The sequence below is a fragment of the Callionymus lyra genome, chromosome 2 (assembly GCF_982586985.1).
Source record: "Callionymus lyra chromosome 2, fCalLyr1.hap1.1, whole genome shotgun sequence".
In the NCBI taxonomy this organism is placed as follows: Eukaryota; Metazoa; Chordata; class Actinopteri; order Syngnathiformes; family Callionymidae; genus Callionymus; species Callionymus lyra.
This window is the reverse complement of record NC_141819.1, coordinates 42,809,898-42,835,147: the sequence shown is the minus strand read 5'-3', so window position 1 is coordinate 42,835,147 and position 25,250 is coordinate 42,809,898. Positions and strand designations below refer to the sequence as shown.

General features: G+C 40.0%; 1 protein-coding gene across 3 annotated transcripts in view; it reads left to right on the top strand.

Moving 5' to 3' along the window:
- Positions 1-25,250, top strand: part of lrp8 (low density lipoprotein receptor-related protein 8, apolipoprotein e receptor) — a 142,091-nt gene that overhangs the window by 82,810 nt on the left and 34,031 nt on the right. For all 3 annotated transcript variants that reach the window (XM_087785373.1, XM_087785372.1, XM_087785371.1), the window contains exons 4-9: positions 10,083-10,211; positions 18,270-18,644; positions 20,981-21,103; positions 22,262-22,384; positions 23,496-23,615; positions 24,207-24,332. In XM_087785373.1, coding sequence (XP_087641499.1) covers positions 10,083-10,211; positions 18,270-18,644; positions 20,981-21,103; positions 22,262-22,384; positions 23,496-23,615; positions 24,207-24,332 — 996 coding nt within the window. The remainder of the gene's footprint in view (positions 1-10,082; positions 10,212-18,269; positions 18,645-20,980; positions 21,104-22,261; positions 22,385-23,495; positions 23,616-24,206; positions 24,333-25,250) is intronic.

Below are 25,250 nucleotides of genomic sequence, written 5' to 3'. Positions count from 1 at the left end.
CACCAACCGCCGGCTGTGTTTTAATGCCCAACACGCCGTCTAAACAACCATTAAGAGAGGCCTGATGGAAGAAAGTGGCTATTTCCTACCAGAGTGCTGCTACTGCTGAAATCTTTGCCCGTCCCTCCGGCACACAGACCCTCAGTCAGTCCGAGCCACAGCACTAATGGTTCCACATTTAACAACCCCACCATCACCACAACTTCCCTCTTTTTACCCACTGGTGGGAGAGAGAGACCCACACTGAAGTGTTTTATTTCACTTGTGTTCTCTCACTCTTGTTGTTATTGGTATGATGAATTAGTTTTTTACTATTTAAAGGAATGACTAGTCCGTGTTAGAGATGAGATTGTTCCCCAGCCGAGGTAGTTTATCTTCGGTTCTTGTTCACGAGTGGGGGGAGTATTAGGATTATATTTTAAGATTGATGCAGTTCCGGTAGCCGTATTTAGGGAGTTGAAAAACTTGTTGTGGTTTCTCCTGAAAATCTCCCTTGTCCCGCTGGGAGGTAGCCCAAAGGCAAATCCGGGGCAGTGCTGTGGACATTAAGACCCTTAAACAACCCTGTTGGTAGGACGTTCTGTGGATATGGTGCCCAGTGATCACCTCGAAGAAGCAGAAAGCAATAGATGAACAGATAAAATGTCTTCCTTAAGCAGCTCCGAACGAAGGGAAGCTTGATGGCCACATGTGCAACCCTGCGATTCTATTTATGTGATAAAATCAGAACTGTCAACATATTTGAATGACACCTCACTAATAATTAAATATGTTCTTTTAAAAATAATGTCCATTATTAGTTTAGTCAAATTATACCAAAACTTTAGAATTTTTCCCACAAAATAAAACTCCCAATTAGATTTTTTGAAAAGCTACCTGAAGCAACAGAAGTTGCACTCACATGTTTGGCATCAATTATCTTATCATCGGAACACTTTTTACCACACATAGTGGTCTAGGTTTTAAATTTCGGGATAGCATTTGATGAACTGCATCACATTAGGTGAAAGATTGAAAGATGAAAGAACAAAGAAGGAATCAACAATGAGAAGCATTTTTATGTCCAGTATTTTCTGGCAAGGGATGTTGGAAAAAAAAAAAAGTAAACCCTGTTTTGAGATTAAATTGATGCTTACTTCAAATGTGAAATGGGAATTGATAAAACACTAATTATATGTTTGCTTGTGGTGGGTGGGTTGGGGGTCCCAGCTGAGCAGACCTTGTTCCCCAGAAGGGTTTGGAGCTGCAAGCTACAATTAGCCTCTAGCAACAGCCTACTAGGATGATATTCTCTCTCTGGATGATATTTTTCCTGTTCGAGATCCCGGGATCAGGGGTTTCTGGGAATGTACAGCTGTCACATTAGCAGACATCTTTAAACAAAAACATAATGTCAATAAAATGACATTTTTCTTCATATATCTCCCAGAATTGTTAGGTCTGGTTTCCACTCTGCATTAAACAAATAAATAATGTATGGCAAACCATTTTTCAAGACATTTACAACACGTAGTTAGTTAAATTACAGTTGAAATAAGTTTAACTCTTTTTCTTATGTATTGTGTGAGACGGTTTGGTAAAATATAAATCTTAACTAAGCCAATCTAACTATGTAGACTTTATAGCAAATAAATCATATTTAATTGTTAAAATAAAGGTGCCTTCTAAGATCCTGGCTCCTTTACTTATTTTGTTAACTATTTTAAGGACTTTCCTTTCCAGAAAGTTCATGTTTGACTCACACACTCCCTGCAGTCTCTAAATTTGGACCCCTCTAATCATTTCCCCCCCAAACTTGTCCTCTCTCTGCTGCTCCCTCCCTCTTTCACAAGCCATTAATTGAAGATCAGTGTTCCAATGAAAGCAACTAATCAACACTAACCTTCATTTAAATTGTAATCTGATATTAGCTACACGCCCTTTGCTTAAATTGGATTCCACATCTGAAGGACAAGCGTTGCTGGCGAATCAGGCCTCGAGCCAATTTCACTTTCATTTGGATAAAACACCAGAATAGAGTCTGACTTCTAAAAGGGTTTTCTTTTGTATCTACGCGAGAAGTGGGACCAAAATCAAATGAAGTTTTGACATCCTTTTTTTTATTATTATGGTCACTATCGTTTATATCAGAAGCAGTGCTAATATGGGATGGAGTATTGGTGCATATCCCTTCATATCTATAAATCACTATTTAATGGTTTTTATATATGTGTATGTTAAGTGTGAATGTACTTTAAAATTATGGGGAAAAAAATGGTAAGCATGGGCCCTTTCTATCCAGCACATGATATTATGTGGCCCTCTTAAATTGAGCTCAGCCTCTTTATACTAAATCAGATGGTTAACATTACAAGATTCAGAAAAAATGTATCAAGAAAATTAATCACAATATTTATCAACGTTATTTGGAAAAAAAATAAACAATCAGAAAAATCATTTGAACCAGCATCTTAAAAAGCAGAATTACAAATTGCAGAGCCCTTGGTCTGTGACTCAAAGATGAGATGGAGACCCTATCTTTAGCTATATGAAGTGATGAAAGACTTAATTTCAACTTGAATCTTTTATTTTTCTGTATTTCTGATGGTGATTCTCAACAAGAACAACATGAAAGCTGTCATGGTTAGATTTTAATCACAACAGCACACATCACATCTTTCCACAGTGACAACTCACTCCTCTAGATATTCTAACTCACAGCCCTTAAACAACATGTTTGTGCATCATATGTTTGAGTAATGAGAGTGCCATGACTTATTCAGTTGTGTCCAAATGCAGAGTCAGCATTAGAAGATATGTGTGTATGCATGGATGAGTATGCTTTTTCCTATAAACAGGGACACAACGCATATGTGAATTCATGAGTGTTTTTCCTTTTTGAATTTTGATGTATGGATGGATGGATGGATGGATGGATGGATGGATGGATGGATGGATGGATGGATGGATGGATGGATGGATGGATGGATGGATGGATGGATGGATGGATGGATGGATGGATGGATGGATGGATGGATGGATGGATGGATGGATGGATGGATGGATGGATGGATGGATGGATGGATGGATGGATGGATGGATGGATGGATGGATGGATGGATGGATGGATGGATGGATGGATGGATGGATGGATGGATGGATGGATGGATGGATGGATGGATGGATGGATGGATGGATGGATGGATGGATGGATGGATGGATGGATGGATGGATGGATGGATGGATGGATGGATGGATGGATGGATGGATGGATGGATGGATGGATGGATGGATGGATGGATGGATGGATGGATGGATGGATGGATGGATGGATGGATGGATGGATGGATGGATGGATGGATGGATGGATGGATGGATGGATGGATGGATGGATGGATGGATGGATGGATGGATGGATGGATGGATGGATGGATGGATGGATGGATGGATGGATGGATGGATGGATGGATGGATGGATGGATGGATGGATGGATGGATGGATGGATGGATGGATGGATGGATGGATGGATGGATGGATGGATGGATGGATGGATGGATGGATGGATGGATGGATGGATGGATGGATGGATGGATGGATGGATGGATGGATGGATGGATGGATGGATGGATGGATGGATGGATGGATGGATGGATGGATGGATGGATGGATGGATGGATGGATGGATGGATGGATGGATGGATGGATGGATGGATGGATGGATGGATGGATGGATGGATGGATGGATGGATGGATGGATGGATGGATGGATGGATGGATGGATGGATGGATGGATGGATGGATGGATGGATGGATGGATGGATGGATGGATGGATGGATGGATGGATGGATGGATGGATGGATGGATGGATGGATGGATGGATGGATGGATGGATGGATGGATGGATGGATGGATGGATGGATGGATGGATGGATGGATGGATGGATGGATGGATGGATGGATGGATGGATGGATGGATGGATGGATGGATGGATGGATGGATGGATGGATGGATGGATGGATGGATGGATGGATGGATGGATGGATGGATGGATGGATGGATGGATGGATGGATGGATGGATGGATGGATGGATGGATGGATGGATGGATGGATGGATGGATGGATGGATGGATGGATGGATGGATGGATGGATGGATGGATGGATGGATGGATGGATGGATGGATGGATGGATGGATGGATGGATGGATGGATGGATGGATGGATGGATGGATGGATGGATGGATGGATGGATGGATGGATGGATGGATGGATGGATGGATGGATGGATGGATGGATGGATGGATGGATGGATGGATGGATGGATGGATGGATGGATGGATGGATGGATGGATGGATGGATGGATGGATGGATGGATGGATGGATGGATGGATGGATGGATGGATGGATGGATGGATGGATGGATGGATGGATGGATGGATGGATGGATGGATGGATGGATGGATGGATGGATGGATGGATGGATGGATGGATGGATGGATGGATGGATGGATGGATGGATGGATGGATGGATGGATGGATGGATGGATGGATGGATGGATGGATGGATGGATGGATGGATGGATGGATGGATGGATGGATGGATGGATGGATGGATGGATGGATGGATGGATGGATGGATGGATGGATGGATGGATGGATGGATGGATGGATGGATGGATGGATGGATGGATGGATGGATGGATGGATGGATGGATGGATGGATGGATGGATGGATGGATGGATGGATGGATGGATGGATGGATGGATGGATGGATGGATGGATGGATGGATGGATGGATGGATGGATGGATGGATGGATGGATGGATGGATGGATGGATGGATGGATGGATGGATGGATGGATGGATGGATGGATGGATGGATGGATGGATGGATGGATGGATGGATGGATGGATGGATGGATGGATGGATGGATGGATGGATGGATGGATGGATGGATGGATGGATGGATGGATGGATGGATTGATTCATTCGAAAGAGAGAGAAAGAGCGGAAAAGGAGAAAAAGATGCTTGTCAAAAAATATTATCCTTAAAATAAACATTAGGTTATTAAAAATGTATGGATAAGTCTCATCTTTCTATTACATCTCATCATGATGTATAGTTTGAGTTCTTTGCATCATTAATCTTGTATTTAATTGGCCTATGTGATGCCCCCAGGTCACCCCAATTTTGACCAGATTCTAAACCCATCTCTCCTTTTCCCCATCTGTCAATTCATCCTTTTTCTCTCATCCTAATTTCACTGAATATCTGTGACCAGAGTTTGAACTCTCCTCCCCCGACATTATAGCAAGGCAGAAAGTAAACAATTTCACAAATTGACCATTTTTAACTTTCATTTATCCGTCAGCCATGAACCATGGCAGGTCCAGCATGTACAGTATGTGTGTTTATGGGACAGATGTTCGAGCTTCATTCTTCTCAAACAGCCTCTGAAATATTAATGATGTCGTCTATTTGCTCAATTTTGAGTTAAATTATCCATTTTTACTTATTATGGAACCCCCGCTGTATTGATCGTCAGTCAAGCCATGAACAGAGTCACCTGTTTTAATGATGAAATTCCCTGAAAACGGGAAAAAAAGAAATGGGAAAAAATGTTGTTTTTCATACCAAATATATGCATGATTTTCCTCTAAAAGGAGCTCCTCTAAAAACCTCTTATATTATTCCTGTATCATAAAAAGAACTATCAGTGCTCTGTATCATCAACTCCATGTCGTGATTGTCGTTCACATGTATTTGGTGCTTGACACCGATTTTTAAATCCTCTCTTAAGACATAATGTTCAGAAACAGCAGTAAGTGTTTCATGCTGCTTAAGATTCGAGCGTCTCTGCTTTTATCGCACTCCTCTCATGCAACGAGAGATGCTGTTGGCATGACGAGATGTAAAGAATGGTACTTCATAAGTCGGCACCATGTAGAGTGGGGAAGCATGGACTTAAGCATTCAAATTGATGTAGTCCACAAACCTCTCCAATTCATCATGTGGAGCATTACTGAGAGCTCTTCTCCACTGCTTTTGTTGTGAAGTTTATCATACTGTGACAGATGGCGACTTCTCAAAGACATATATTACCTTCCGGACAATCAAGCCTCATAATAAATGAATTATCTTAGCATTAGCTTGCGGTGTTACGATCCGGCGGAATCAATCACCCAGGAGGGCAGCTTTGATGCGGCGCAGACGCTCTGAAAACGGTGGCTGTCATGCTACAATACTTCGGCCCACTCCCTCGTGGTGACGGGAAATTAAGACGGTAGTTAATCAAAAATGCATTAGCATACAGCTCAGTCCATTCTTACCTCCTCCTCATCATGGACACTTTAGCGGCCATGTGAGGAGAATAACAAGTTCACTACTCTTTGTAAACTTGCTTCACTTGAACAAACAACAAGGCCTCCCATGTGCCTCGTGAAACAAGAAAAAGCTGGTTACTAATTCAGTTTTTGCAAGCATCAAGATCAATCATGAGAAAGATGTTAAACAGCTAGTCGTATCACCTTTGCATTATTTGTTTTTTGCAATGCCAAACATTTTCTTTTTGTTGTGTTTTTCTAAGTAATTATTATTTGTAAAGCGCCTTTTTTCGCAGACCAGGGTAAGAAACAGAACAATACAGAGTTAGAAATACATACAAATTTAAAAAACCTTTAAAAGTCAAAAACAACACAGTGACAAACACAGCGGCACCAAGATAATAAAGAGCACCTATAAAAGAGCACAATTCAAATGATGATTTGTCTGTTGTCAAAAATCTAAAAGATATATTAACATATTTCTAATTTTAGAGCAACTAACGTAAAAAACCATCTCTCCTGACTTACTCACATGTTTCAAATGTTGAAGTCTTCCTCTCCAAGATGCAGTAAGTCTCTCATCATGACGAGATTTTCAAGTTATTAGTTTATAAAGTTCTCACCCGTCTGAAATCCAGGCGAACGAGAGGTTACAAGAGTGCTTTAATCACGCCACGCTTTGTTTATAAAGCATTGCCAACCTTGATGCTTGACCAATCACATTAGAGTGGGCGTGGTTAGTTGAAAGTTTTTTACAAACAGACACATACTGATAAGTACAAGAGAGGTTCAAGATTAATTTAAGAGACTCTTAAATCAACACATTAGTTGTCCTTCAAGGGTAGTGTTGATCATTCTTCAAAGAGCAAATGGTTCATTGTTGGTGGTGTTTGGAAGTTTCATCTAGATTTAAGATGGTTTTGAGAGTATTTCATACCCATGTATGGCTTCTAACTGCTGCTGCTCACACAGACAACTTCATTCAGAACTAAAACTTGATCTTATTAAAAGCTATATCTATTGCTCACTATAGCTGTCTGTTCTGTGTATTGCGTTAATAGAATTGTGATTGTGACACAGAAGTTTCACCTGTTTTAGAAATGTGTCACTTTTGGCAGCACTCATGCTAGCTGACTGCTAACAGACCAATGTTTGACTCTTTGCCTTAGGAGTTTCACAGGATATGAAATATTCATTCAGCCTAAAGTCAAGAGAAAAAGAAAATGTCACATCCTTCATACATCTGCAGTCATCTCTGCTGCAATAGTGTAACCTTTGGTTGTTCCTTCAGTCACTGGTCTCAGACATTGGCTGAATTCATAGCTGTTGCTGATGAAACAGGTTTTAATCAGAAGAATCAGAAACCTTTTTTTACCAGAGTTGATACGCATTGAGAGCTGTTTGTTGTTGATGATCATGTAGCTTTGCTATATAAATGCCTGTGTTTGCTTTTAGACTTTAAAGTCTCACTGTCGGTTGTAATCCTATTAAAAAGTGCTTGTCCGTGCCATACTCACTGCTCCAAACTCCTGCAAGGTTTTCTCCATGCTTGTTCTTTTTAAATTTGACTTTGAAAACCGGATTAAGACGACAAAACCTGCAGAGCGATCAAAATCCTCCAGCGATGCTGACCGACATTAAATGTGGAGATCATAGGGGACGAAAGACTAATAAACTGTACATTACAGACGCGGCCACGTGAACTTAGGCAGTGCTTCACCTTCTGGTGTTCACTTTTTTGTGGAGGTTTGCTGGGTTTAGAAGACTGCGGACTCATATGCACAGGTGCAAGTCAACATTTCAATCTGAAAGTTTCTGTCCTTGAGAGACAGCGTCGGAACAAAGTGTCCAAGAGTTGGAATGTCCGTGTAGATACACATTCCGCAAGGTTATGATTATTTAATTTTTCTATTGAAAAAAAGAATGGTTTTCTCTCGGAAAATAATTGTATTTTATTGTATTTCTATTTTAAAGATTATCAGATATATATATACTGTCCGTCGTCTTCTTGATCCCTTCTGATAGGGCATGCCCTGAACACCTCACCAGCAGGGTGTGCAGGAAGGCGTCCTTATCAGATGCACAATCCATATAATCTGACCCCATGAGTGCAGGCCCGTCCACCTGACGCCCGTCATCAATCCCTGCCCCCAGGCCTGGCTCCACAGGGTGGAACAGGAGAACAGGGTACTAGTGGATAATCAAAGGGATAAAAACATATACACAGTAAACAATTATTACCAATTATTAACTGCAGAAATCCCGATATGTTTTACTAAAATATATGTATATATGTTTGCAGTGCAGAGCCCTCTAGAGGACACCAGTGTCACCACACAATGCATTCAAAATTATATTCTACCGTGCAGCTCTTGGTGGAATTGTAAGGCTAAAATACACCCATGAAGTTCACAGCGTTTTTTTCCAAAGGTGTCAGAACGCAGTTGAAAGACAATGAGTAAAATAAAGTGCAAAATGAGTCTGGATGGTGAAAGCCCCATTGGTAGTATTGATCTGAGGTCAGTGCAGGAAAAAACACGGGCTGGTGGTCGCACATGTATAATTGATGGAGGTGAGTTTGACAGCCGGCTGTAATGTAATCTGCAGGTAGATTTCCCAGGATTCGCGTGCAGAAAAAAAAACAGTGCAGTGGTTGCAATAAAAGACGGACTGGGATCTGCTGCTGGGACTGTAAAAGTGATGTATTGGACAAATCAATTTGCCCTCAGTGGAACCAGCTCCTGGCAACAGCGCCCCCTTGGACTTCTCTCTTGTCATGGGCACCAACAACACATCGATTAAAATACTGCCAAGAGTCCATTTGTCTTCTTATTTGTTTCTTGCTTCTTCTGTTGATGACAGTGTATTGGCTAGATAGCTATTCGTTAGCAAACCACTGATTAACTTCAGGATAGAAATCCAAACGAACAAAATGAGTTATTTTCATTTCATATTCTAGTCCAACATTATAAAAATCCATTTGTTAGGTGTTTCAGACCTGGTTAATATTAAACATGAATCCTAAAGAGAGAAAACAACTTCTTCATCTAGCAACACAAATTCACCTGGATGTGTTTGTCTCTGCTATAACTCGAGACTCTCATTTATTAGAATTGAATATTTAGAGTTTGACCGCCTTGGACAAAGCAGAGTCAATCTATCCATGAGCTCCGTTAACCGTGCATTGCAGCTTGTGTTTGAGAGACTTACTCAGGTATGTGGGACTCACCAAGACTCATCAAGAGCCACAAGGACTCTCCTGGATATGTTGGAGTCAGTGAACACACCAGCAGGAATTCAAGGGATTGATATTTATTCAGTCTTTGTTTCCTCCCACGGAGGTATCTTAGTGACTCTTAATCGTCTGAGTCCAACTCTTCTAAACTCTACTCTACGCTGCCACAGTGCATGAGCCTTGTTTTTAGATATGACAGCCGTATTGATTCAAGTGCACCAAGAACACAAACGATAAACAAAAAGCTGTGCTTATTTTCACGTGTTTATCTGTTTTTGTGCCGAGTTTCTTTGTTCCCCTGTCACTGTGTCTCGTGTAATTCCAGCCCCTGAGAGACGATCGATTCAGGCTGCTAGATAACTAAGTTATCAAAGAGTTTTATTGACCGACTCTCCTTTCTCTCCCTCTATCTTTCTCTACTCTTGGCTCTTCCTCCCATCACTTTACTCCGCCTGTCTTCACTCTTCATCCCTTCTCGTTTTTCCCGCCATCCATCCAACTTTTCCGTCTCCTCTCCCCTTCACTCTCCCTCACTTCAGGCCGGCAGACGTGTCCGCCGGAGAAGTTCGATTGTGGAGGTGCGACCAGCAAATGTGTGTCGTTGTCATGGAGATGTGACGGAGAACGGGACTGTGAGAACGGCGCGGACGAGGAGCAGTGCGCTGCAGGTGAGATTGTGGGAAGCACGGGATTGTGGGTAATATTGTCTTGGCTTTGTAGGACTCATTGAAATGACCTTTTCTCAACATTTCTCAAGGGATTTAAAGGTCTGTGACATCACAAGAAAGAGCAATTGCTGTGTTTGTATTCCTTGTTGACAAAGAAATTTACCCTAAATTTCCACATACTACCAAAATGTACATCTTAATGTAAACTCGAATTTTCATTTAATCGTTGAATTTTTCGGTCATTCAACTGGTGAGAGCGAACCACAGACGTACAGCAGCACAGCTGGGTCCAGTGAGAACACAACACTGTGCAAGTAGACACAGTGTCTGACATTTACAGCAGCCTGAATATATATTCCGATTGATACTCAATGAATCCACAGTCACGGAGCTCACCTCTGTCTCACCAGAGTGTTTACTCGTGGATCCAGTTGTGTTTTCCTGCCGCAGCGGCGCCATTAACGCTATGAAAAGGGCATTGATTTCCATCATCTTAAACATCTGGCCTGCAGCAGTATCGATTTTCAGAAGCTGCACATGCAGCGTATTATAACAGTATGGATTTATTATAGCACATGACCAACCTGCCACTGATGAGAAGACATGAACACCTTTGTTTATTAGAGATGATGCATTTGCTTCGCTCAGCATGACAGTTTTGCTCATAAATGATAATTTTCCTGAACCTTCAAAGTGCTTAACTTTACTCCACTTAGCGCTTGTATGATGGTTCAATGGAATGCATTAGGTATAATTAAATGATAATCCAAACCTTACATATTTTATAGATAATTATGATTTAAGATATCTGAACTTTGTCCCCAAGTTGCGGCAAGTAATTCAATCCGAACAGAGATTAACAGTGGACAATAAAAACTGGGAAAATTCATCAAGAACAAGAAGAACAAGAATTAATCCCACTGACTTTAACCAAGAAGTCCTTTTTTCTGACTTCACCATTAGATAAATAGCTTCAATTCTGCTTCTCTATTCCACAATTCTGACTCTACACTAACTTTAGACCCCCCTAAAAGACATTATTTGTGTTCATATGCACCCCTTTTTCTCTCTTTTGTGTGTTGAGGGTCTTTTAATCATCTCGTAACGTCACACATTTGTTTTCCTCATCTTTTCACTGTGTGATGTGCAGACGCTGAAGTTAGTGAGAACTATTGATTTCCTGCCAACTTTGATGGGAGCATGTTCTGAAGGTCGAGCTCCAGAGATTGTGGAGGAGAGGGACGTCAACTACGTCAACTACACAAACAATAAGATGTCAAATAACTTGAAATACATAACAGTAGTAAAGTTTTATAACCTCTATAAAGATGATACGAGTCGTACTGACTATATGTTATTATCTCAAACCAATAAAACATAGATTCATCGTTCCTGTTTGTTTCATATATGAGCGTGGTGAGAGAATATCAGGACAGAACCACATTATTTTCCAAAATCTAATCCTGTGTTCTTATTTTCTTCGCAGAGAAAATACAAACTCTGATGTTGATAATAAAGCATGGGATTCAGATAACTTGACTCTGACACTGTCAGAGATGGAACGGCAGATTGAGTCAGAGATGCTCGGGAATGACTGAGATCCTCTAAAAGATGATGTTACATTATAGAAAAGAGAAAATGTGACATCAAATTTAACTTTTCTGAAAACTGAGACCTTAAAATAAGCTCATAGTGGGTCTCATTCATTAAAAGGTGAGCTTTAAGAATTTTCGTGTAAAACTTCATCAAAATTTTAACTTGGATCTTAAAATAAATTCAAGAATGCACTAAAATAATAAAAACGAATTGATTGTAAATTAACATTTTAATTTGTTCTGCCTTTTGCTATTCAACAATATGCGGATGCCTTTGAAAAATGTGATTTAAAAATATAATATGTCACATTTAGTGTACTTAGTTGACAATTAAAATCCAGATTATGTTCATGATTGTGAAATATTGATGTAGATTGACTTATGGTATGTTTCCTGACAGAAAAGGTTTTCCTTAATAATGTGTGACTTAAGTGTTTCTTTTGTGTGTTTATTTGCCCCCAGTTTCAAGTCAAATCATTCATGTTTCACCTTGGATATGTTCTCTGTTCTACAAAGGCAAGGTTAACGGACCGTTAAAGTTAGTTTGATATTGAGGATTCATCAAATACACATGTTGATTGTCATATCCAATCTATTCATGGATTCAGCATAGGCTTCTTCTTGTGGATGCCTTCATGAGCAAATCTGTGCGGGTTTTAACGTGGGCTTCATGAATGAGACAACAATGAATTTATGATTCTGAGCAGAGAGGTTAGCAGAGAGGGAAAGCAGCAGCAAAAACATTTGTTTTGTATTTCTTTTTTTGCATTTATTTTAGCTGACTAGTTTAATATTTTCAGTTGAGTATGTATCTTTATCATTATTACACTAGTGATTTTTTAATGAACAGATTGTATATCAATTTGGTAGAATACAAAAGCACACAAATAAATGTATTTCACTTAAAATATAAAGGGAACAATTATGAAAACATATAATGAGGGGAATAAACGATTGTAAAAATAAAAAATGAGAAAATCCCCATAATAATAATTTATTTTAAGGGAATTAATGCAATAGAGACATGTTTATACCTTTTATGTTTTGGTAAACATGAATACTCAGTTGAGTCTCTCTGTCTAAAAATAACATTTGATATGTAAATCTGAATTTTGGGTAAGTTTTACCTTACCTTACCTTACCTTAACATTTGATATGTAAATCTGACTTTTGGGTCATAGAATTGTACTTTTTATTGTGGACAATCAGACAGCTTCAAGTTTATTGCTAATCTTGCATTATCTCATGACAGAAACTACTTATGACCCGCATTATCTGCTGAGCTCATGCCCATCCCTCTCTTTGCTTCACTTTCATCACCCCCTCCTTCTAAATCTGATCCCTCCTCCTCCTCCTCCCACCGACGCTCCCTCGGCAGCCACAATTGCAGTACAGCAAATGTTAATTAGGGCCGCTAATTGAACACATCCATGTTTTGAATAAAACATGGATCCGGGAAGAGAGAGAAGAAAGTTTATGAGCTTTTAATTTATGTTAATATAAAATTCTAATCGTTTAGACACACAGCGGCTGCTGGTGGCGAGTGCTCGCGGGTGTGTGTGGAGGTAAAACATGTAATTCTCTTGTTTGCATAAAGCCAGGGCATTCATACAACGTACAGCTTTGTGTGTGATGATGGTGCACAAGAATCAGTCTGAGGAGCCTCATCAAGGATGAGCCCGGCTTTATTACTAATAATCAAATAATAATCCAACAACAACAACCCTTCGTTCTCTCACACAACCCTGTAGCTCCTCTCAACACAATTAATGTGCCAAGTGAAGCCCGCCTGGTTTAAGTAATTACATTTCTCCACTTGAATAACGGTAATTACATGTCTGACAAGTGGGTTTGTTGCTGGCTCAGTTGTTTGTCAGCGTGTTGCTTCTGACAGCTGAGAGGAAATGATTCATGCAGCATCATTTAAAATACAAAGTAGCCCTGAGGACAGGATTAAAAAATAATAATAATAATTCAACCAATTAAGCAAGCAAAGCTTCCTAAGACCTGGAAGTTAACAAACTTTTCAATGACAATTGTGCAACAGTTGGTTTATTGGCTCTAAGAGTGGAGTGCTTGATGGTAAGTGGCGTCAAGTCAGGTGTAGGTCATTCAGATCATGGATGCTTCTGGTGACCTCAGTTGGTGAGACACACCCAGAATAAGCTAGAAGCAAGTGAGTGACTGAAGACACAGAGAGTGGACAGAGAAAGCTTACGTTTACAATTTATTTACACAGATACAACGACGTAAGAAAAGCAGAACCAAAGGTTTTATCTGCAGGAAAACAAACAAAACCAAGAGATAAACCTGAAACAGACAAGAACAGGAAATGAAAACAATCATGAAAGGAAACAGAACAAAACAGAAGGAATGAATTTATTCAAAGACAATTCACATTAACATAGTGGTCAACACAAGTGCACGGCAGCACAGAAGACAAGGGAGAAGGAAACTAAAAGCCTGTGAAAGTTCACAAACACTCACGAAGTCAATCTAGAAAAGCTCAAAGTCGCCAAGGGAAAGCTCTAGAAAGAAATGAGGGAATGTAAGGGAGGTCATCTTAACAATGACACCTAGGACTGAAACCTTCGAAGCTAATGTCGCAGCTGCAGGGTTGCTGACTGCAGATTGGTTCCAGCTGACTGTATTTAAGCTACCAAGAGAACACACAATAGCGTGTAATGGAATAGTTTTCTAGTTTGTAGTTTGACAAGCCAGACTTTCCCTTGGGAAGTGGTAGAAGGTTGAAGAGGAAGTTAATCGCAATAAAATACTCTCACACTGCTGATGATGAATGTAGTGCTATAACTTTGTATGTTACAAAGAATTTGGAGAAAAATCTGAAACATTTTGAGAAAACTGACCAGGACATAATCTCTACTAAAGGGCCCAATCCATAATACTTCAAAATAGTATTTCTATGACGGAATAGTGAGACAGTACTGCGAGGTTCCACATTTACAGGTCACAAAACAAGATAAAGATAATTATTGTGTTATTACTGGTTTTAAAGCAGCTCTATGCGATTTTTAATCGATCGACGCCAGTGGACTAAAGTGTAGTGGAGACCACATTTTCCATGAGCACTCGCTAAACGTCCCAAAAGTTGCCATGTCCCGGTTTGCAGCAGTTGGACTAATGAAATATGATGTGTTATGACGGCTTTGTAAATAACATAACTTTAACTTTGTTTTTGTACCGTATATAGCCCCTCCCCCATCACAACTAACTCGATATTATACAGTTAAAATAAAAGTCACACTAAAACACCTCAAGTTCAGGTATATGAGTCATTCAACTAGTTTTAATTTGATGTGTCATCACAAGTTATTTTAGTACAAAAATATTAAGGTACCCAAAACTACCTAGTAAATTCCTAGTTTAGTAAAAATCTCTAGTTAGAAAGTTCTGCAACGTGGGTCATGACTGTTCAATACATTGCAGACAATAAGAAGAAGAAAAAAGTCTAAGCGTTACCTAGTGTTGCTCTAAAATGAATGTACACTTTATAGGTCAAGTAGTTTTGTGCTGTAAATTCATATTCAACTTTTGAAAAAGTAAAAAAGGCTCTCAAACCCACAGGTGACACTGAAAGGGTTCATTTGGGGGCTTCAACACTTCAGTGCTCGTTATCTTTTTTCATTTCCTTGGCGGTCAGTTCTTCTCCTCCGGCTTCAGAGAGTAGCGCCATTAGAGGCAGAGTCACAAGGGACCTTGTAATGTGGAAATGGGATATTAAACGCTTAGATAGAAGGTAAGGGGTCTAGTCTCTGACAGAAACACTCCGCTGACGGTGTACCCGTGAGGACCTGTTGATCCTTTCACATCAAGCGGCGCCGCAGCGGAGCATTTCATAGAGCTGCACTCTCTCCAGGGATGTTCCTGCCGGTGCGTGAGGGGGCGAGGTCTGGGAATTTGCTTGAAGAACATCCTTCTTTGTCCTGCGGCAGTAACGCTATTATTTGTTCATTACTCAAGACCACAAAGACTTCGCCCACGTGAAGAGTGACCATCTTTTATCTCCCACATTTTCTAGCCATTACACTCTCCTTCATTTATAATGCTGTGACTGCTCCGGCTGTGTGCGTAGGTGGACTTTAATGGTGTCCTGGCTCACAAACAGATTTTCTGTGCCCCCTGTGGCACTTCTTTTTTAGCTGACCAAATGTGCCAGGTGATACCTGCGGTGGCATTAGAAAAACTCACCTGCCACCATCTTGCCGACAACATGTTATTGGTGTTATTGTTGTTGATTAAAACCCTTCGGATTCCTCCTTTGATCTCCTGCTTCCCTCTTCAGAGTCACTCTAATCTTGAACGACAGCCTGTTTTCAGACACGAGAAATGTTGTTTTTCAATTAATTAGATCTTTTTCTGCTTGTTGAGGTTCAGACCGTAAACAAACGCAGATGTTGTTTCGGTCACAGGAGAGATAAACAAAAAGCACATCAGCGTTTACTGCACCAGCAAACCTCCCGCGGGCCTCAGCTCTGTTCTGTGACGACGGAAAAAGAAGTTGTGTACAGCAACATGAGAGGCCACGGATGTATCGCTTGATATTTGGTAAAGATCCAGAAAGGGAACAGTTTGATGCTTCACTGGTTGTGAAAGGATTTAGCTAGAAAGAGGGACATTTGTATAATTTTGACTGACTTCTTTTTAATCATTCGATTTTCAAATATTCACAATTTTTTTTAAATAAAACCAATTTTGGGAAAAATAATATTTTTGAGTTTGTTTTTATTTTCCAATAAATAATCTATCTGCTATCTATGTACATGTTGTATGACTTCATGCAAAAATAAATAATTAAATCAATAAAAAAAATACATATATATTTTACTCATATATTATATTCATATACATCCATTTGACATAAAATATTCCTTTTTGGTTATCTTAATGTCCATATTTCACATTCATTTTTATTGGGGCTTCTGTCTTGTTTTCATGTTCTTTGTTCTAAAGTTAGTTTTTAATAAACATTTGTCATCTATGGTTTTATAGTTTCAGTTACAGTTTTTAGATTCAGAATATAAAAATAGAGAATATTTGATTATTATCTGCTTGTTAAGAAATTAAATCAAACGTCTTCTCTGGTTTGACCACTAAATTCCACAACATGTAGCCGGACTCAGATAAAAGTTTTGGACTTTGCTGGCCAGATTTTGAGAATCAATATGATCGATCGCTGACTTTCAAAGACTACAACAACTTGAACTGAACTTCAAAGCTAATTGGGCAGATTTTTTTAAACTCACCAAGGCTGAAAGTGGATAAAAGCAACATTTATTGAATAATTTTGTTTTTATCATTTAAGATCAGCATTCAAAGTGACGACTCCACAACAAAGAGCTCTGACCTCTACAAACATCAACCTTTGTGGCGTATTTCAGTATTTTCCTTCCCTTTTTGGGGGAAAGTGTGGAGCAAAGTCTAGTCGTCCTTTAGGTGTTGGTCAATAATCCACGGCCATATCTTCCTCCCTCATCTATTAGCTGTCCTGTCAGGCCCGAGGGGGGCGGATGGAGAAGTGGCGTCAACCTCGACTTAAACAATGACCTGCGGTTGACCAAGGTTAGCGTGGGGATCTTATCAGTGCAGCTTTACTGATCAGTAATTTCAGATTGTTGTAATCACCTATCGAGCGGTCGTGTCTGATTAAACCCATCAACAACTGCACTTCCTGTTTGGAATTTATCTACAACATAAATGTTAGTTGTTAGTTTAGATGGTCCCCATAGTGATGGTCACTCAACTTGTTAAAATGGTTCAATATTAGGGTTAAACTTTGTTGTTGTTCTTTAAAAAAAAACGTTTTCTGTTTATTAAAATACACATGACACCCAAAGATTGTTTTATTTTCCTGTGGTGATTTATCTAAAATTTTTAAGAAGGTAGTTTTTCTTTTTTTTCCTTATCTATTCTTTATGTTTTTCATTTTGTTTCGAATGTATTTACTGTTGTTTTATTGTCATTATATATTTTATTTAACCCTGACCCTAGTTGTTTTATAAAAGAAACGTCCTTTTGACACATTTTAAATTTAATCATCAATAATCAAGTCAGTCTATTCTCATAGGTTAGAGACAAGTACTTGCTGTCGACTTCCCTTCTGCTTTTTCTTAAAATATTCATGAAAATATTTTCTCGTCAAGTCAACTGGAACGTTCTCTCACCCCTGATGCTTCTGAGTTTTGATCTTTGTAACTTTCTCATCGCTCCACATAACCTTCACCTCCTCTACTCGTCTCAGTAGAAACTCATCCTCCAGAGCTTTGGCAGGTGCATCAGGACTTGCTTTCGGCTCATTAATGTAATATCAGATCGAATGCTGTGCCTGTGCATATGTTCTGTTTCCCCGGAGGACCTGGGATATTTCCGATCAGAGAGCTCTTGTGTTGAAGAATCTATTGCACCTTATTATGAGCTGCAGTTAGAAAATACTTTTCTCTCCCAGATGCAAAAGCCTGCCCTTCAAAGGATTTCCAGTGCCGCAATGGAAACTGTGTGGCACCTATCTTCGTCTGTGACGGCGACGATGACTGCGGGGACGCCAGCGATGAGGTCAAGTGTTCAGCCCCGACATGCGGCGAGCACCAATTCCGCTGCAACGACTCCGAGTGCATCCCGACGCTATGGAGCTGCGACGGCGATCCCGACTGTAAGGATAAGTCGGACGAATCCATGGAGCGCTGCAGCCGCAGGACGGAGGCCCAGAAGCCTCGCTGTCCCGCCGGAGAATTCCAGTGCGGCAGCGGGGAGTGCGTCCGCATTAACTGGAAGTGTGACGGGGATGCTGACTGCAAGGATAAATCTGATGAAGCCAACTGTCGTAAGTTGAACTACATTTATAATGCATCTTGTGAAGGGACACTGAGACAAAACTACAAAAGATTGAACATTTTGTTTCTAGCTCCCTCCACTGTGCAAAAAGTGCAGTACAAGTACTAATGGGACTCCAATAAGAATCAAAAAAAGTCGTAAAAATAAATAGATTAGTAAACAGCTGGTCAGAAACATTTCTAGAGCATCCTTTACTCCGGCCGCGAGAAACTTTGAGTATGTGACAACCTAGTTGGTCTTTACCCAGGTCTGCCGTAACCTACGCTTTCCAACATCCAACACAGGCGTCATATATCTGTTCACTTTGTCTTGGTGTATCTGTCAAACGTTGATGAATTCCAACTGTCGGCTCCTGTTTTTGTTCCAAAAATTTGGAAGATGATCGATGCTAAATTTATAAGGATGATTCATCGGTTCCTCGCCATGCAGCGAAGCAGTAGAAGCACTGAGTGTGTGTGAGTTGTGAGTCGAATCAAAGAGAGCAGATGGGCTTTTTGATTCACCTCCCACACACTCACAGGCGCGTACACGAGAACAAATATGTAGATACCAGCAGGGAACAAACAGTGGTTAATATGATGCAGACGTTTCCATTTTTAAAGTGGGATCAATTACACATAAATGAGTCTAAGAGATCATATATGTGAACGAAAGTCTTGAAATTAAAAGTCTGCATTTATTTTTCCTTTCCTTATTGTTAAAATGTTGTTTCCTGTGCATGGAGGAACTTGGCAGTTGAACAACTAATTGGCATGAGTTGTGGTAATATTAGAGTCATGTAAAAAAAATGGCCGAACATTAAAATCTGGTTGTCTGACGTTGTGGTTGCGATCAGGATATAATATATTGTTTAGTCCTAATGAGAACCTTATGACCATGCACATGCATTTTTTAAAACGTTTTAAACACACACAGCACAAACAACACAGCTGCAGCAATGAGTTCAATGAGAGGGAGTGAGACAAGATTGAGCTGTGTCAAAAAGAAAGTTTGGAGCGAGTCGGAAAATAAATAGTCGTAAACTATTGCAAAGGTTAGTTTTAAATTCTCAGCCTGCAAAAGCATTGTTAGTTATCTGTGTAAAACGGAATTAAAATGTGTAACTTTAGATATAAGCTTATAGCTAGTTATATTATCAATCCCTTTCTCAATCAAAGCTCACTGTAATGTTAAACACGCAGATATTGTAAAACCTCACATGACGTTTTTTAACCAACATTTACCTGGTTAGTAAGTCTGTCCTCTCTTAAACCTTGTCCACCACAAGTGCAGCAGCACGTTCTAAAAATACATCTCTTGGGTGTGAGCAGTGAATCAGTGTCTGTAGGAGGACGGAGGTGGAAGTGGAGCAGGGAATATCAGGGTTGTGATGTAAATGAGCTGTTCCGCTCGGGGAGGTGCGACACGAGAATGTGAGAATCATCACATATCTGCAGCTTGTTTCCTCGTAGCGGTTCACATTAGATTCAGACATCTGTCTCCATCTCGTGCTGATTTGCTGAAGCAGGTGAAATTTGCAGGTGGTGGTGTTTGAGGGGGGCGACAGGGGACTTACGTACTGGAGGAACAGAGTCTCTAGTCGGTCCTTTCTTCTGTCGCTCTTATTTAGATTTCTGCTGACGGCGGTCAATTACTGTACCGTACCCCTTAGTCTTGAGGGGGGCTGAGTAATTAGCTCATCATTTGCTCCTTTAGAATCAGAATCAGCACATTTCAGGTGGGTCATTTCGTCCTGAATCTTTGCTTGTGAAGAAGCGGTTCACACAATAAAAATGTAAATAGAAATGTAACTGTTTCATTTAATTATGAAGCTTAAACAATTTATGCATCAACAATAAATCTTTGATTTCTTTTATCCTGTTTAATAACAAAAGGACATATCACCAGGTTACCAGATTTATTTTTCAAGTTTTAACTGCCAAATACACAGACAAAAAGAAATATATATATATAATTTTTAAAACCTCCTCTCTAACCTGTTCTTTGTGGCCTCTTCGCATCATAAACACACTTGATTCGGGTCATTAGGCTTCTTCACCTTGTGTATTTACATCTCATTCTATATTTCCTGACACGGTTTCCCGCTGCGCACCACAACCATCCATCATGTTCGCCTGGTTTCCCTGGCAGAGCAAAACACAACAGATGAATAATTAAAGGGCCAGTTAAAAAGATGAATGACTTAAATAAACCAGCACAAATGAACACACAACAGCATTTACAGTCCATGCGTTAATATATTCATGTTGTCTTGTCCAGAGTTTCTGTATTTACATCCCAATGTCTGTGTTCATGCCCATGATAAATTAATTTATAACTTTCCAGCTCTGCTAACATGCCGTCCGGATGAGTTCCAGTGCGGCGACGGCTCGTGCATCCATGGCAGCAAACAGTGCAACAAAGTCCACGACTGCCCCGACTACAGTGATGAAGCTGGCTGTGTCAACGGTAAATATCGCAACGGCCATGCTTCTATTTCTCCAGCTTTTATGTCTGAATTGTTTCTCAATTTAATTAAGTTTTATTTCACTTGTGGCGAAAATCGATTGTAAATGTTGTAAACGAGTGAATATGAGAATTCCTAACTGTACTCTCGAGCCGCAAACGTTTTGTTTTTTATCAGAGGAAAATGTGCTTTCGAAGAAGAGCAGGAACAAGCCGGCAGTCAAGCAAGAAAACAACAACAATTAAAACAACATCTGCTCATAACAGTAATGAAGAGGACAATTCTAACATGAGGACATTTGCAAACATTAGGCAGAAAAAGATAACTGAAGATTAGTAAAGTAAACTAAGTAAAGCTTGGTTATGGGCAAGGGTGATTTCAGGAGGTTATAGTAAAGATCAATCTAAAGCAGCGATGCACAATTACATTTCCTCAGGGGCCAAATTATATACTAAAAAAAAGCCAAAAACAACCCAAGGAAAAATAGGAGAAAAAAATATCAACAAAAAAAATCCAATATAATATACTTTTCCTTCAATATTCCAATATACATTATCTTTTCACTCAATCAAACTGCTCTCAGGGAAAATACTAATTCCAGAAAAGGACAGAGAGAAAAAAGGGAAACATGAGAAAGGACATAAATAAGTAATAATTACAGTTCGGTTGAACTTTGACCTGAGAGTCGTATACACAGTCAAAGGGCCATAGTCTGTTGTACTGCCATCAACCAAAACAACCTGTTGCTTTCTGGCCATTGTTTTTGTGTTTGTTCATTATTACTCAAAGTCTCTACAAACATGTCTCTTTTCGCACCCATTGAACTCCATACTCGTGATGAAGCTTCATGAAACATTGTCTTAATTTTCCCAGCCCACTAAGTAGCACTCTGTCCTGTATCATTTGATTTAATTTGCAAACCTCTTGGAAGTATTTTTTGAACAGATGGAGCTGGAAAAATAAGCACACTGCTTGATGAATCTTCCTTAGTCCATCAATAGCTACTATTACATTTTTAACCGTAGAAAGCTTTTATTAGGATCACCTGAACTGTATCAGTTGAAAGCAAGATATTTCTAAGGTCCCTGGAAATCCACCTTTAATCTAATCTCATTTAAGCCATTATAACTCTGATATCGATTTCATTTGTATCCTCACAGTAACAAAGTGTGACTCGCAGAGACAGTTCCGCTGTAAGAACGGCGAGTGCATCGACATCAACAAGCTGTGTGACAACGTGAAAGACTGCAAGGACTGGTCCGACGAACCCGCCAAAGAGTGTGGTGAGACACACACACATCAGACCTGTCAGTTCTCACACCGCCCACGCTGCATCATGCATGTTAACAGCCCTCGTCTCTGCGCACACTCATCAGTGCTACTACTAATGCGGGTGGTCGCTTCTCTGAGTAAGAAGAGCTTCAGCTGATCAAGGCAGCGGAAAATCTGGAATTTTCTCAACAGCCTTGTTACGATCAAAGAGTTGATGGAGTTGGTATTCTCCTGTGATCTTATCCACGAGGACGTGATCGGACTTCAGCGGCCGCAGGGAGATTATCCTGGGAGCAGAGATAATTTACCACTTAGTGGGCATCGGTCGCTCCTCTCTGGGCACTGAACGCATCCACCTGGAGTGAGCCGTCCCAGGAAAACACAACTGTGATGATCAATAACACAATTAATGTAGCTTTCATTGCAAGATGTGAGATTTGCATTCAGTTTGGTTTAGTTAAGAATCACTTGGTTTGAGGATTAAGTCAGCCATTGTTGTAAAACAATCATGAATCATGCGTTTTAAACATCTAATGCTCAACTAAAAAGATAGAAAGTCAACAGACAAAAGAAAAAATGGGGTTCTAGCCTTTGTTATTAATGTTGACTGTAGTAAAAAAAATGTATTTAGGAAAAATAAAATTGAGTAATATTGTGTTTATGTGTGAGTTCAAATCCACAAGAGAAGGACTTTTTTTTTTATCTCTCAATATCTCCTCCACATCCTAAATTCTCAGCCTGCAGTTCGTCTCTCAGCTCTTTATCTCTTTATCTCTCAGAGCCCCACCTGTAGTCTCCAAGCTTAAATCTTTAATGCAAACCGGTAATGAAGTAGCAGCTTTAGCTCTCTGCGGTTGTATCTCCTGCCGACTGTACTAGGAAGAGAAAGGAAAGGCACAGACAAGAATATTTGGTTTTCTCTGTCATAAAACAAAAGAAGTGGTGGATAGACAGATGAGTAGGTGGATGGGAGAGAGAAAGATTACCGTCAGATTGTGTCCATGAATTCATACTCATCTCTTCATGTCTTACATCCGTTCATTTATTTTTTATTTTTGGTCTGTTTACTTCTCTTTCATGTTTTGGTTTGATCGTCTTCTTATCTTCCGTCCTTGACTGCAGGCGTGAATGAGTGCGAGGACAACAATGGCGGCTGCTCCCACATCTGCCGGGACCGCAGGATCGGCTTTGAATGCGACTGTCCTCCCGGGTACAAGCTGCTGGACAAAAAGACCTGCGGAGGTAAACAAGGGGAGCGGCCATGTTTTCATGAGTGTCAGCATACGGTTGGAAAGATGCCACTTGAAATAAAGATCAACTCTTCTGAGGGTACAAGGGGTCACTCAAGTAAACTAGTAGATATGATCTTTGAAAGCTTTAAGCTAACGTTATAACAAGTCTTCACAAAGATCAAGCTACATTACAACATGTTGTTAGTTATGGAGCCCTAACACAGTGAGATTATATATGAACAATTTATTCAATGAATGTATTTGTTTATTTGTACAAATACAAAACAAACAAGAAAAAGACAATGAACAAAAGCTTGAATATAGACTGAAAAAACATTACTTAATCTAAGAATCCTGAAAACACCATTGAGGAAAAGGAAAACGTTGATAAAAAATGACAGATATAAAATGACTATTCTATCCTTTTTGTAATTTTAATTCAAGCAGTCGCACATGCACTACCACTACCTAATGCATTTTTACATTCATTCATATGAATGAGTATGTATATAATAGATTTAACTTTATATTTCATTTAATGATTTCTACATTTTTGATAAATACTATAATCCTGCTTTATGTTTTACCTCCTGTGACACAGATATAGATGAATGTGAGAACCCAGACGCCTGCAGCCAGATCTGCATCAACTACAAGGGCGACTATAAGTGCGAGTGCTATGAAGGTTACGAGATGGACCCGGTGTCGAAGGCTTGCAAAGCCGTGGGTGAGTAGATTCTACTCTCACAGTGGTCATTTAGAAAAGTCAAGACGTACGCTGTCATAGATGGATGGTGTGCAAACGGAGGCGTGGGCTGCACATGCACTCTTTAGTTCTGGCCGCTACTTTCATGTCTCCGTGGGAGAGTCTGGCTTCTGTATGCAGACCCTCTCTGCAATCTGTGCTCAGATAAATATTTGCCATCTTTCTTTTAGCGCTGTTCGCTAATGAAAAGTTTGCAGACAGCTGCTGTGACTTTCTCCCCACAGGGAGCCGACAAAGGGATGTTGTAGATCGGTCACTCCTCTTAGTAAAGGGCACCGGGTGGGTCCGTCCCGCTCGGCCTGAGTAAACACAGGAAGCAGCGATGGAGATGAAATTTTATCCTCTGAGGTGCCGCCGACATGATTGCTGGTGGAGAAACGAAATTGTTGCTGCTGTGCAATTCCGAGGAGAACTGTGGGGCCTAGCATTACTTACTATAGTGAAAAGTTTTGTACGTGGTTGTTTGACATCTAAAAGTGCTGACAAGAATCTAGACTTTGAGCTAGGTACAGCTTCAGATAGCTGATGTAAAAATGAGGGAATATGCTTTTCAATTACAGAGTTACTTGCATTTTATGCTCTTAAATGACAGCATCATCATCTTGTACTGGGCCACTGTACCCGTTACTCGTTGCTCATTCGAGTTTCTCATCATCACCATCTTCTAGTGCCCACTTACTTACTTGGACAATTTTCATACTTCCTTCCTGGTTGTGTGGAGGAACTAGATGTTCCTTGTTGTCAGATGTTTTCAAGGTCCACCATTATGTAACAGAACTTCATGTCTTCATCAGAACTCTAGTGTCCGGAGTAAGATGCGTACACAAATAAAATATTTATACACTTGGATCAAACCATCCACTCGAAGAACAATGTTTA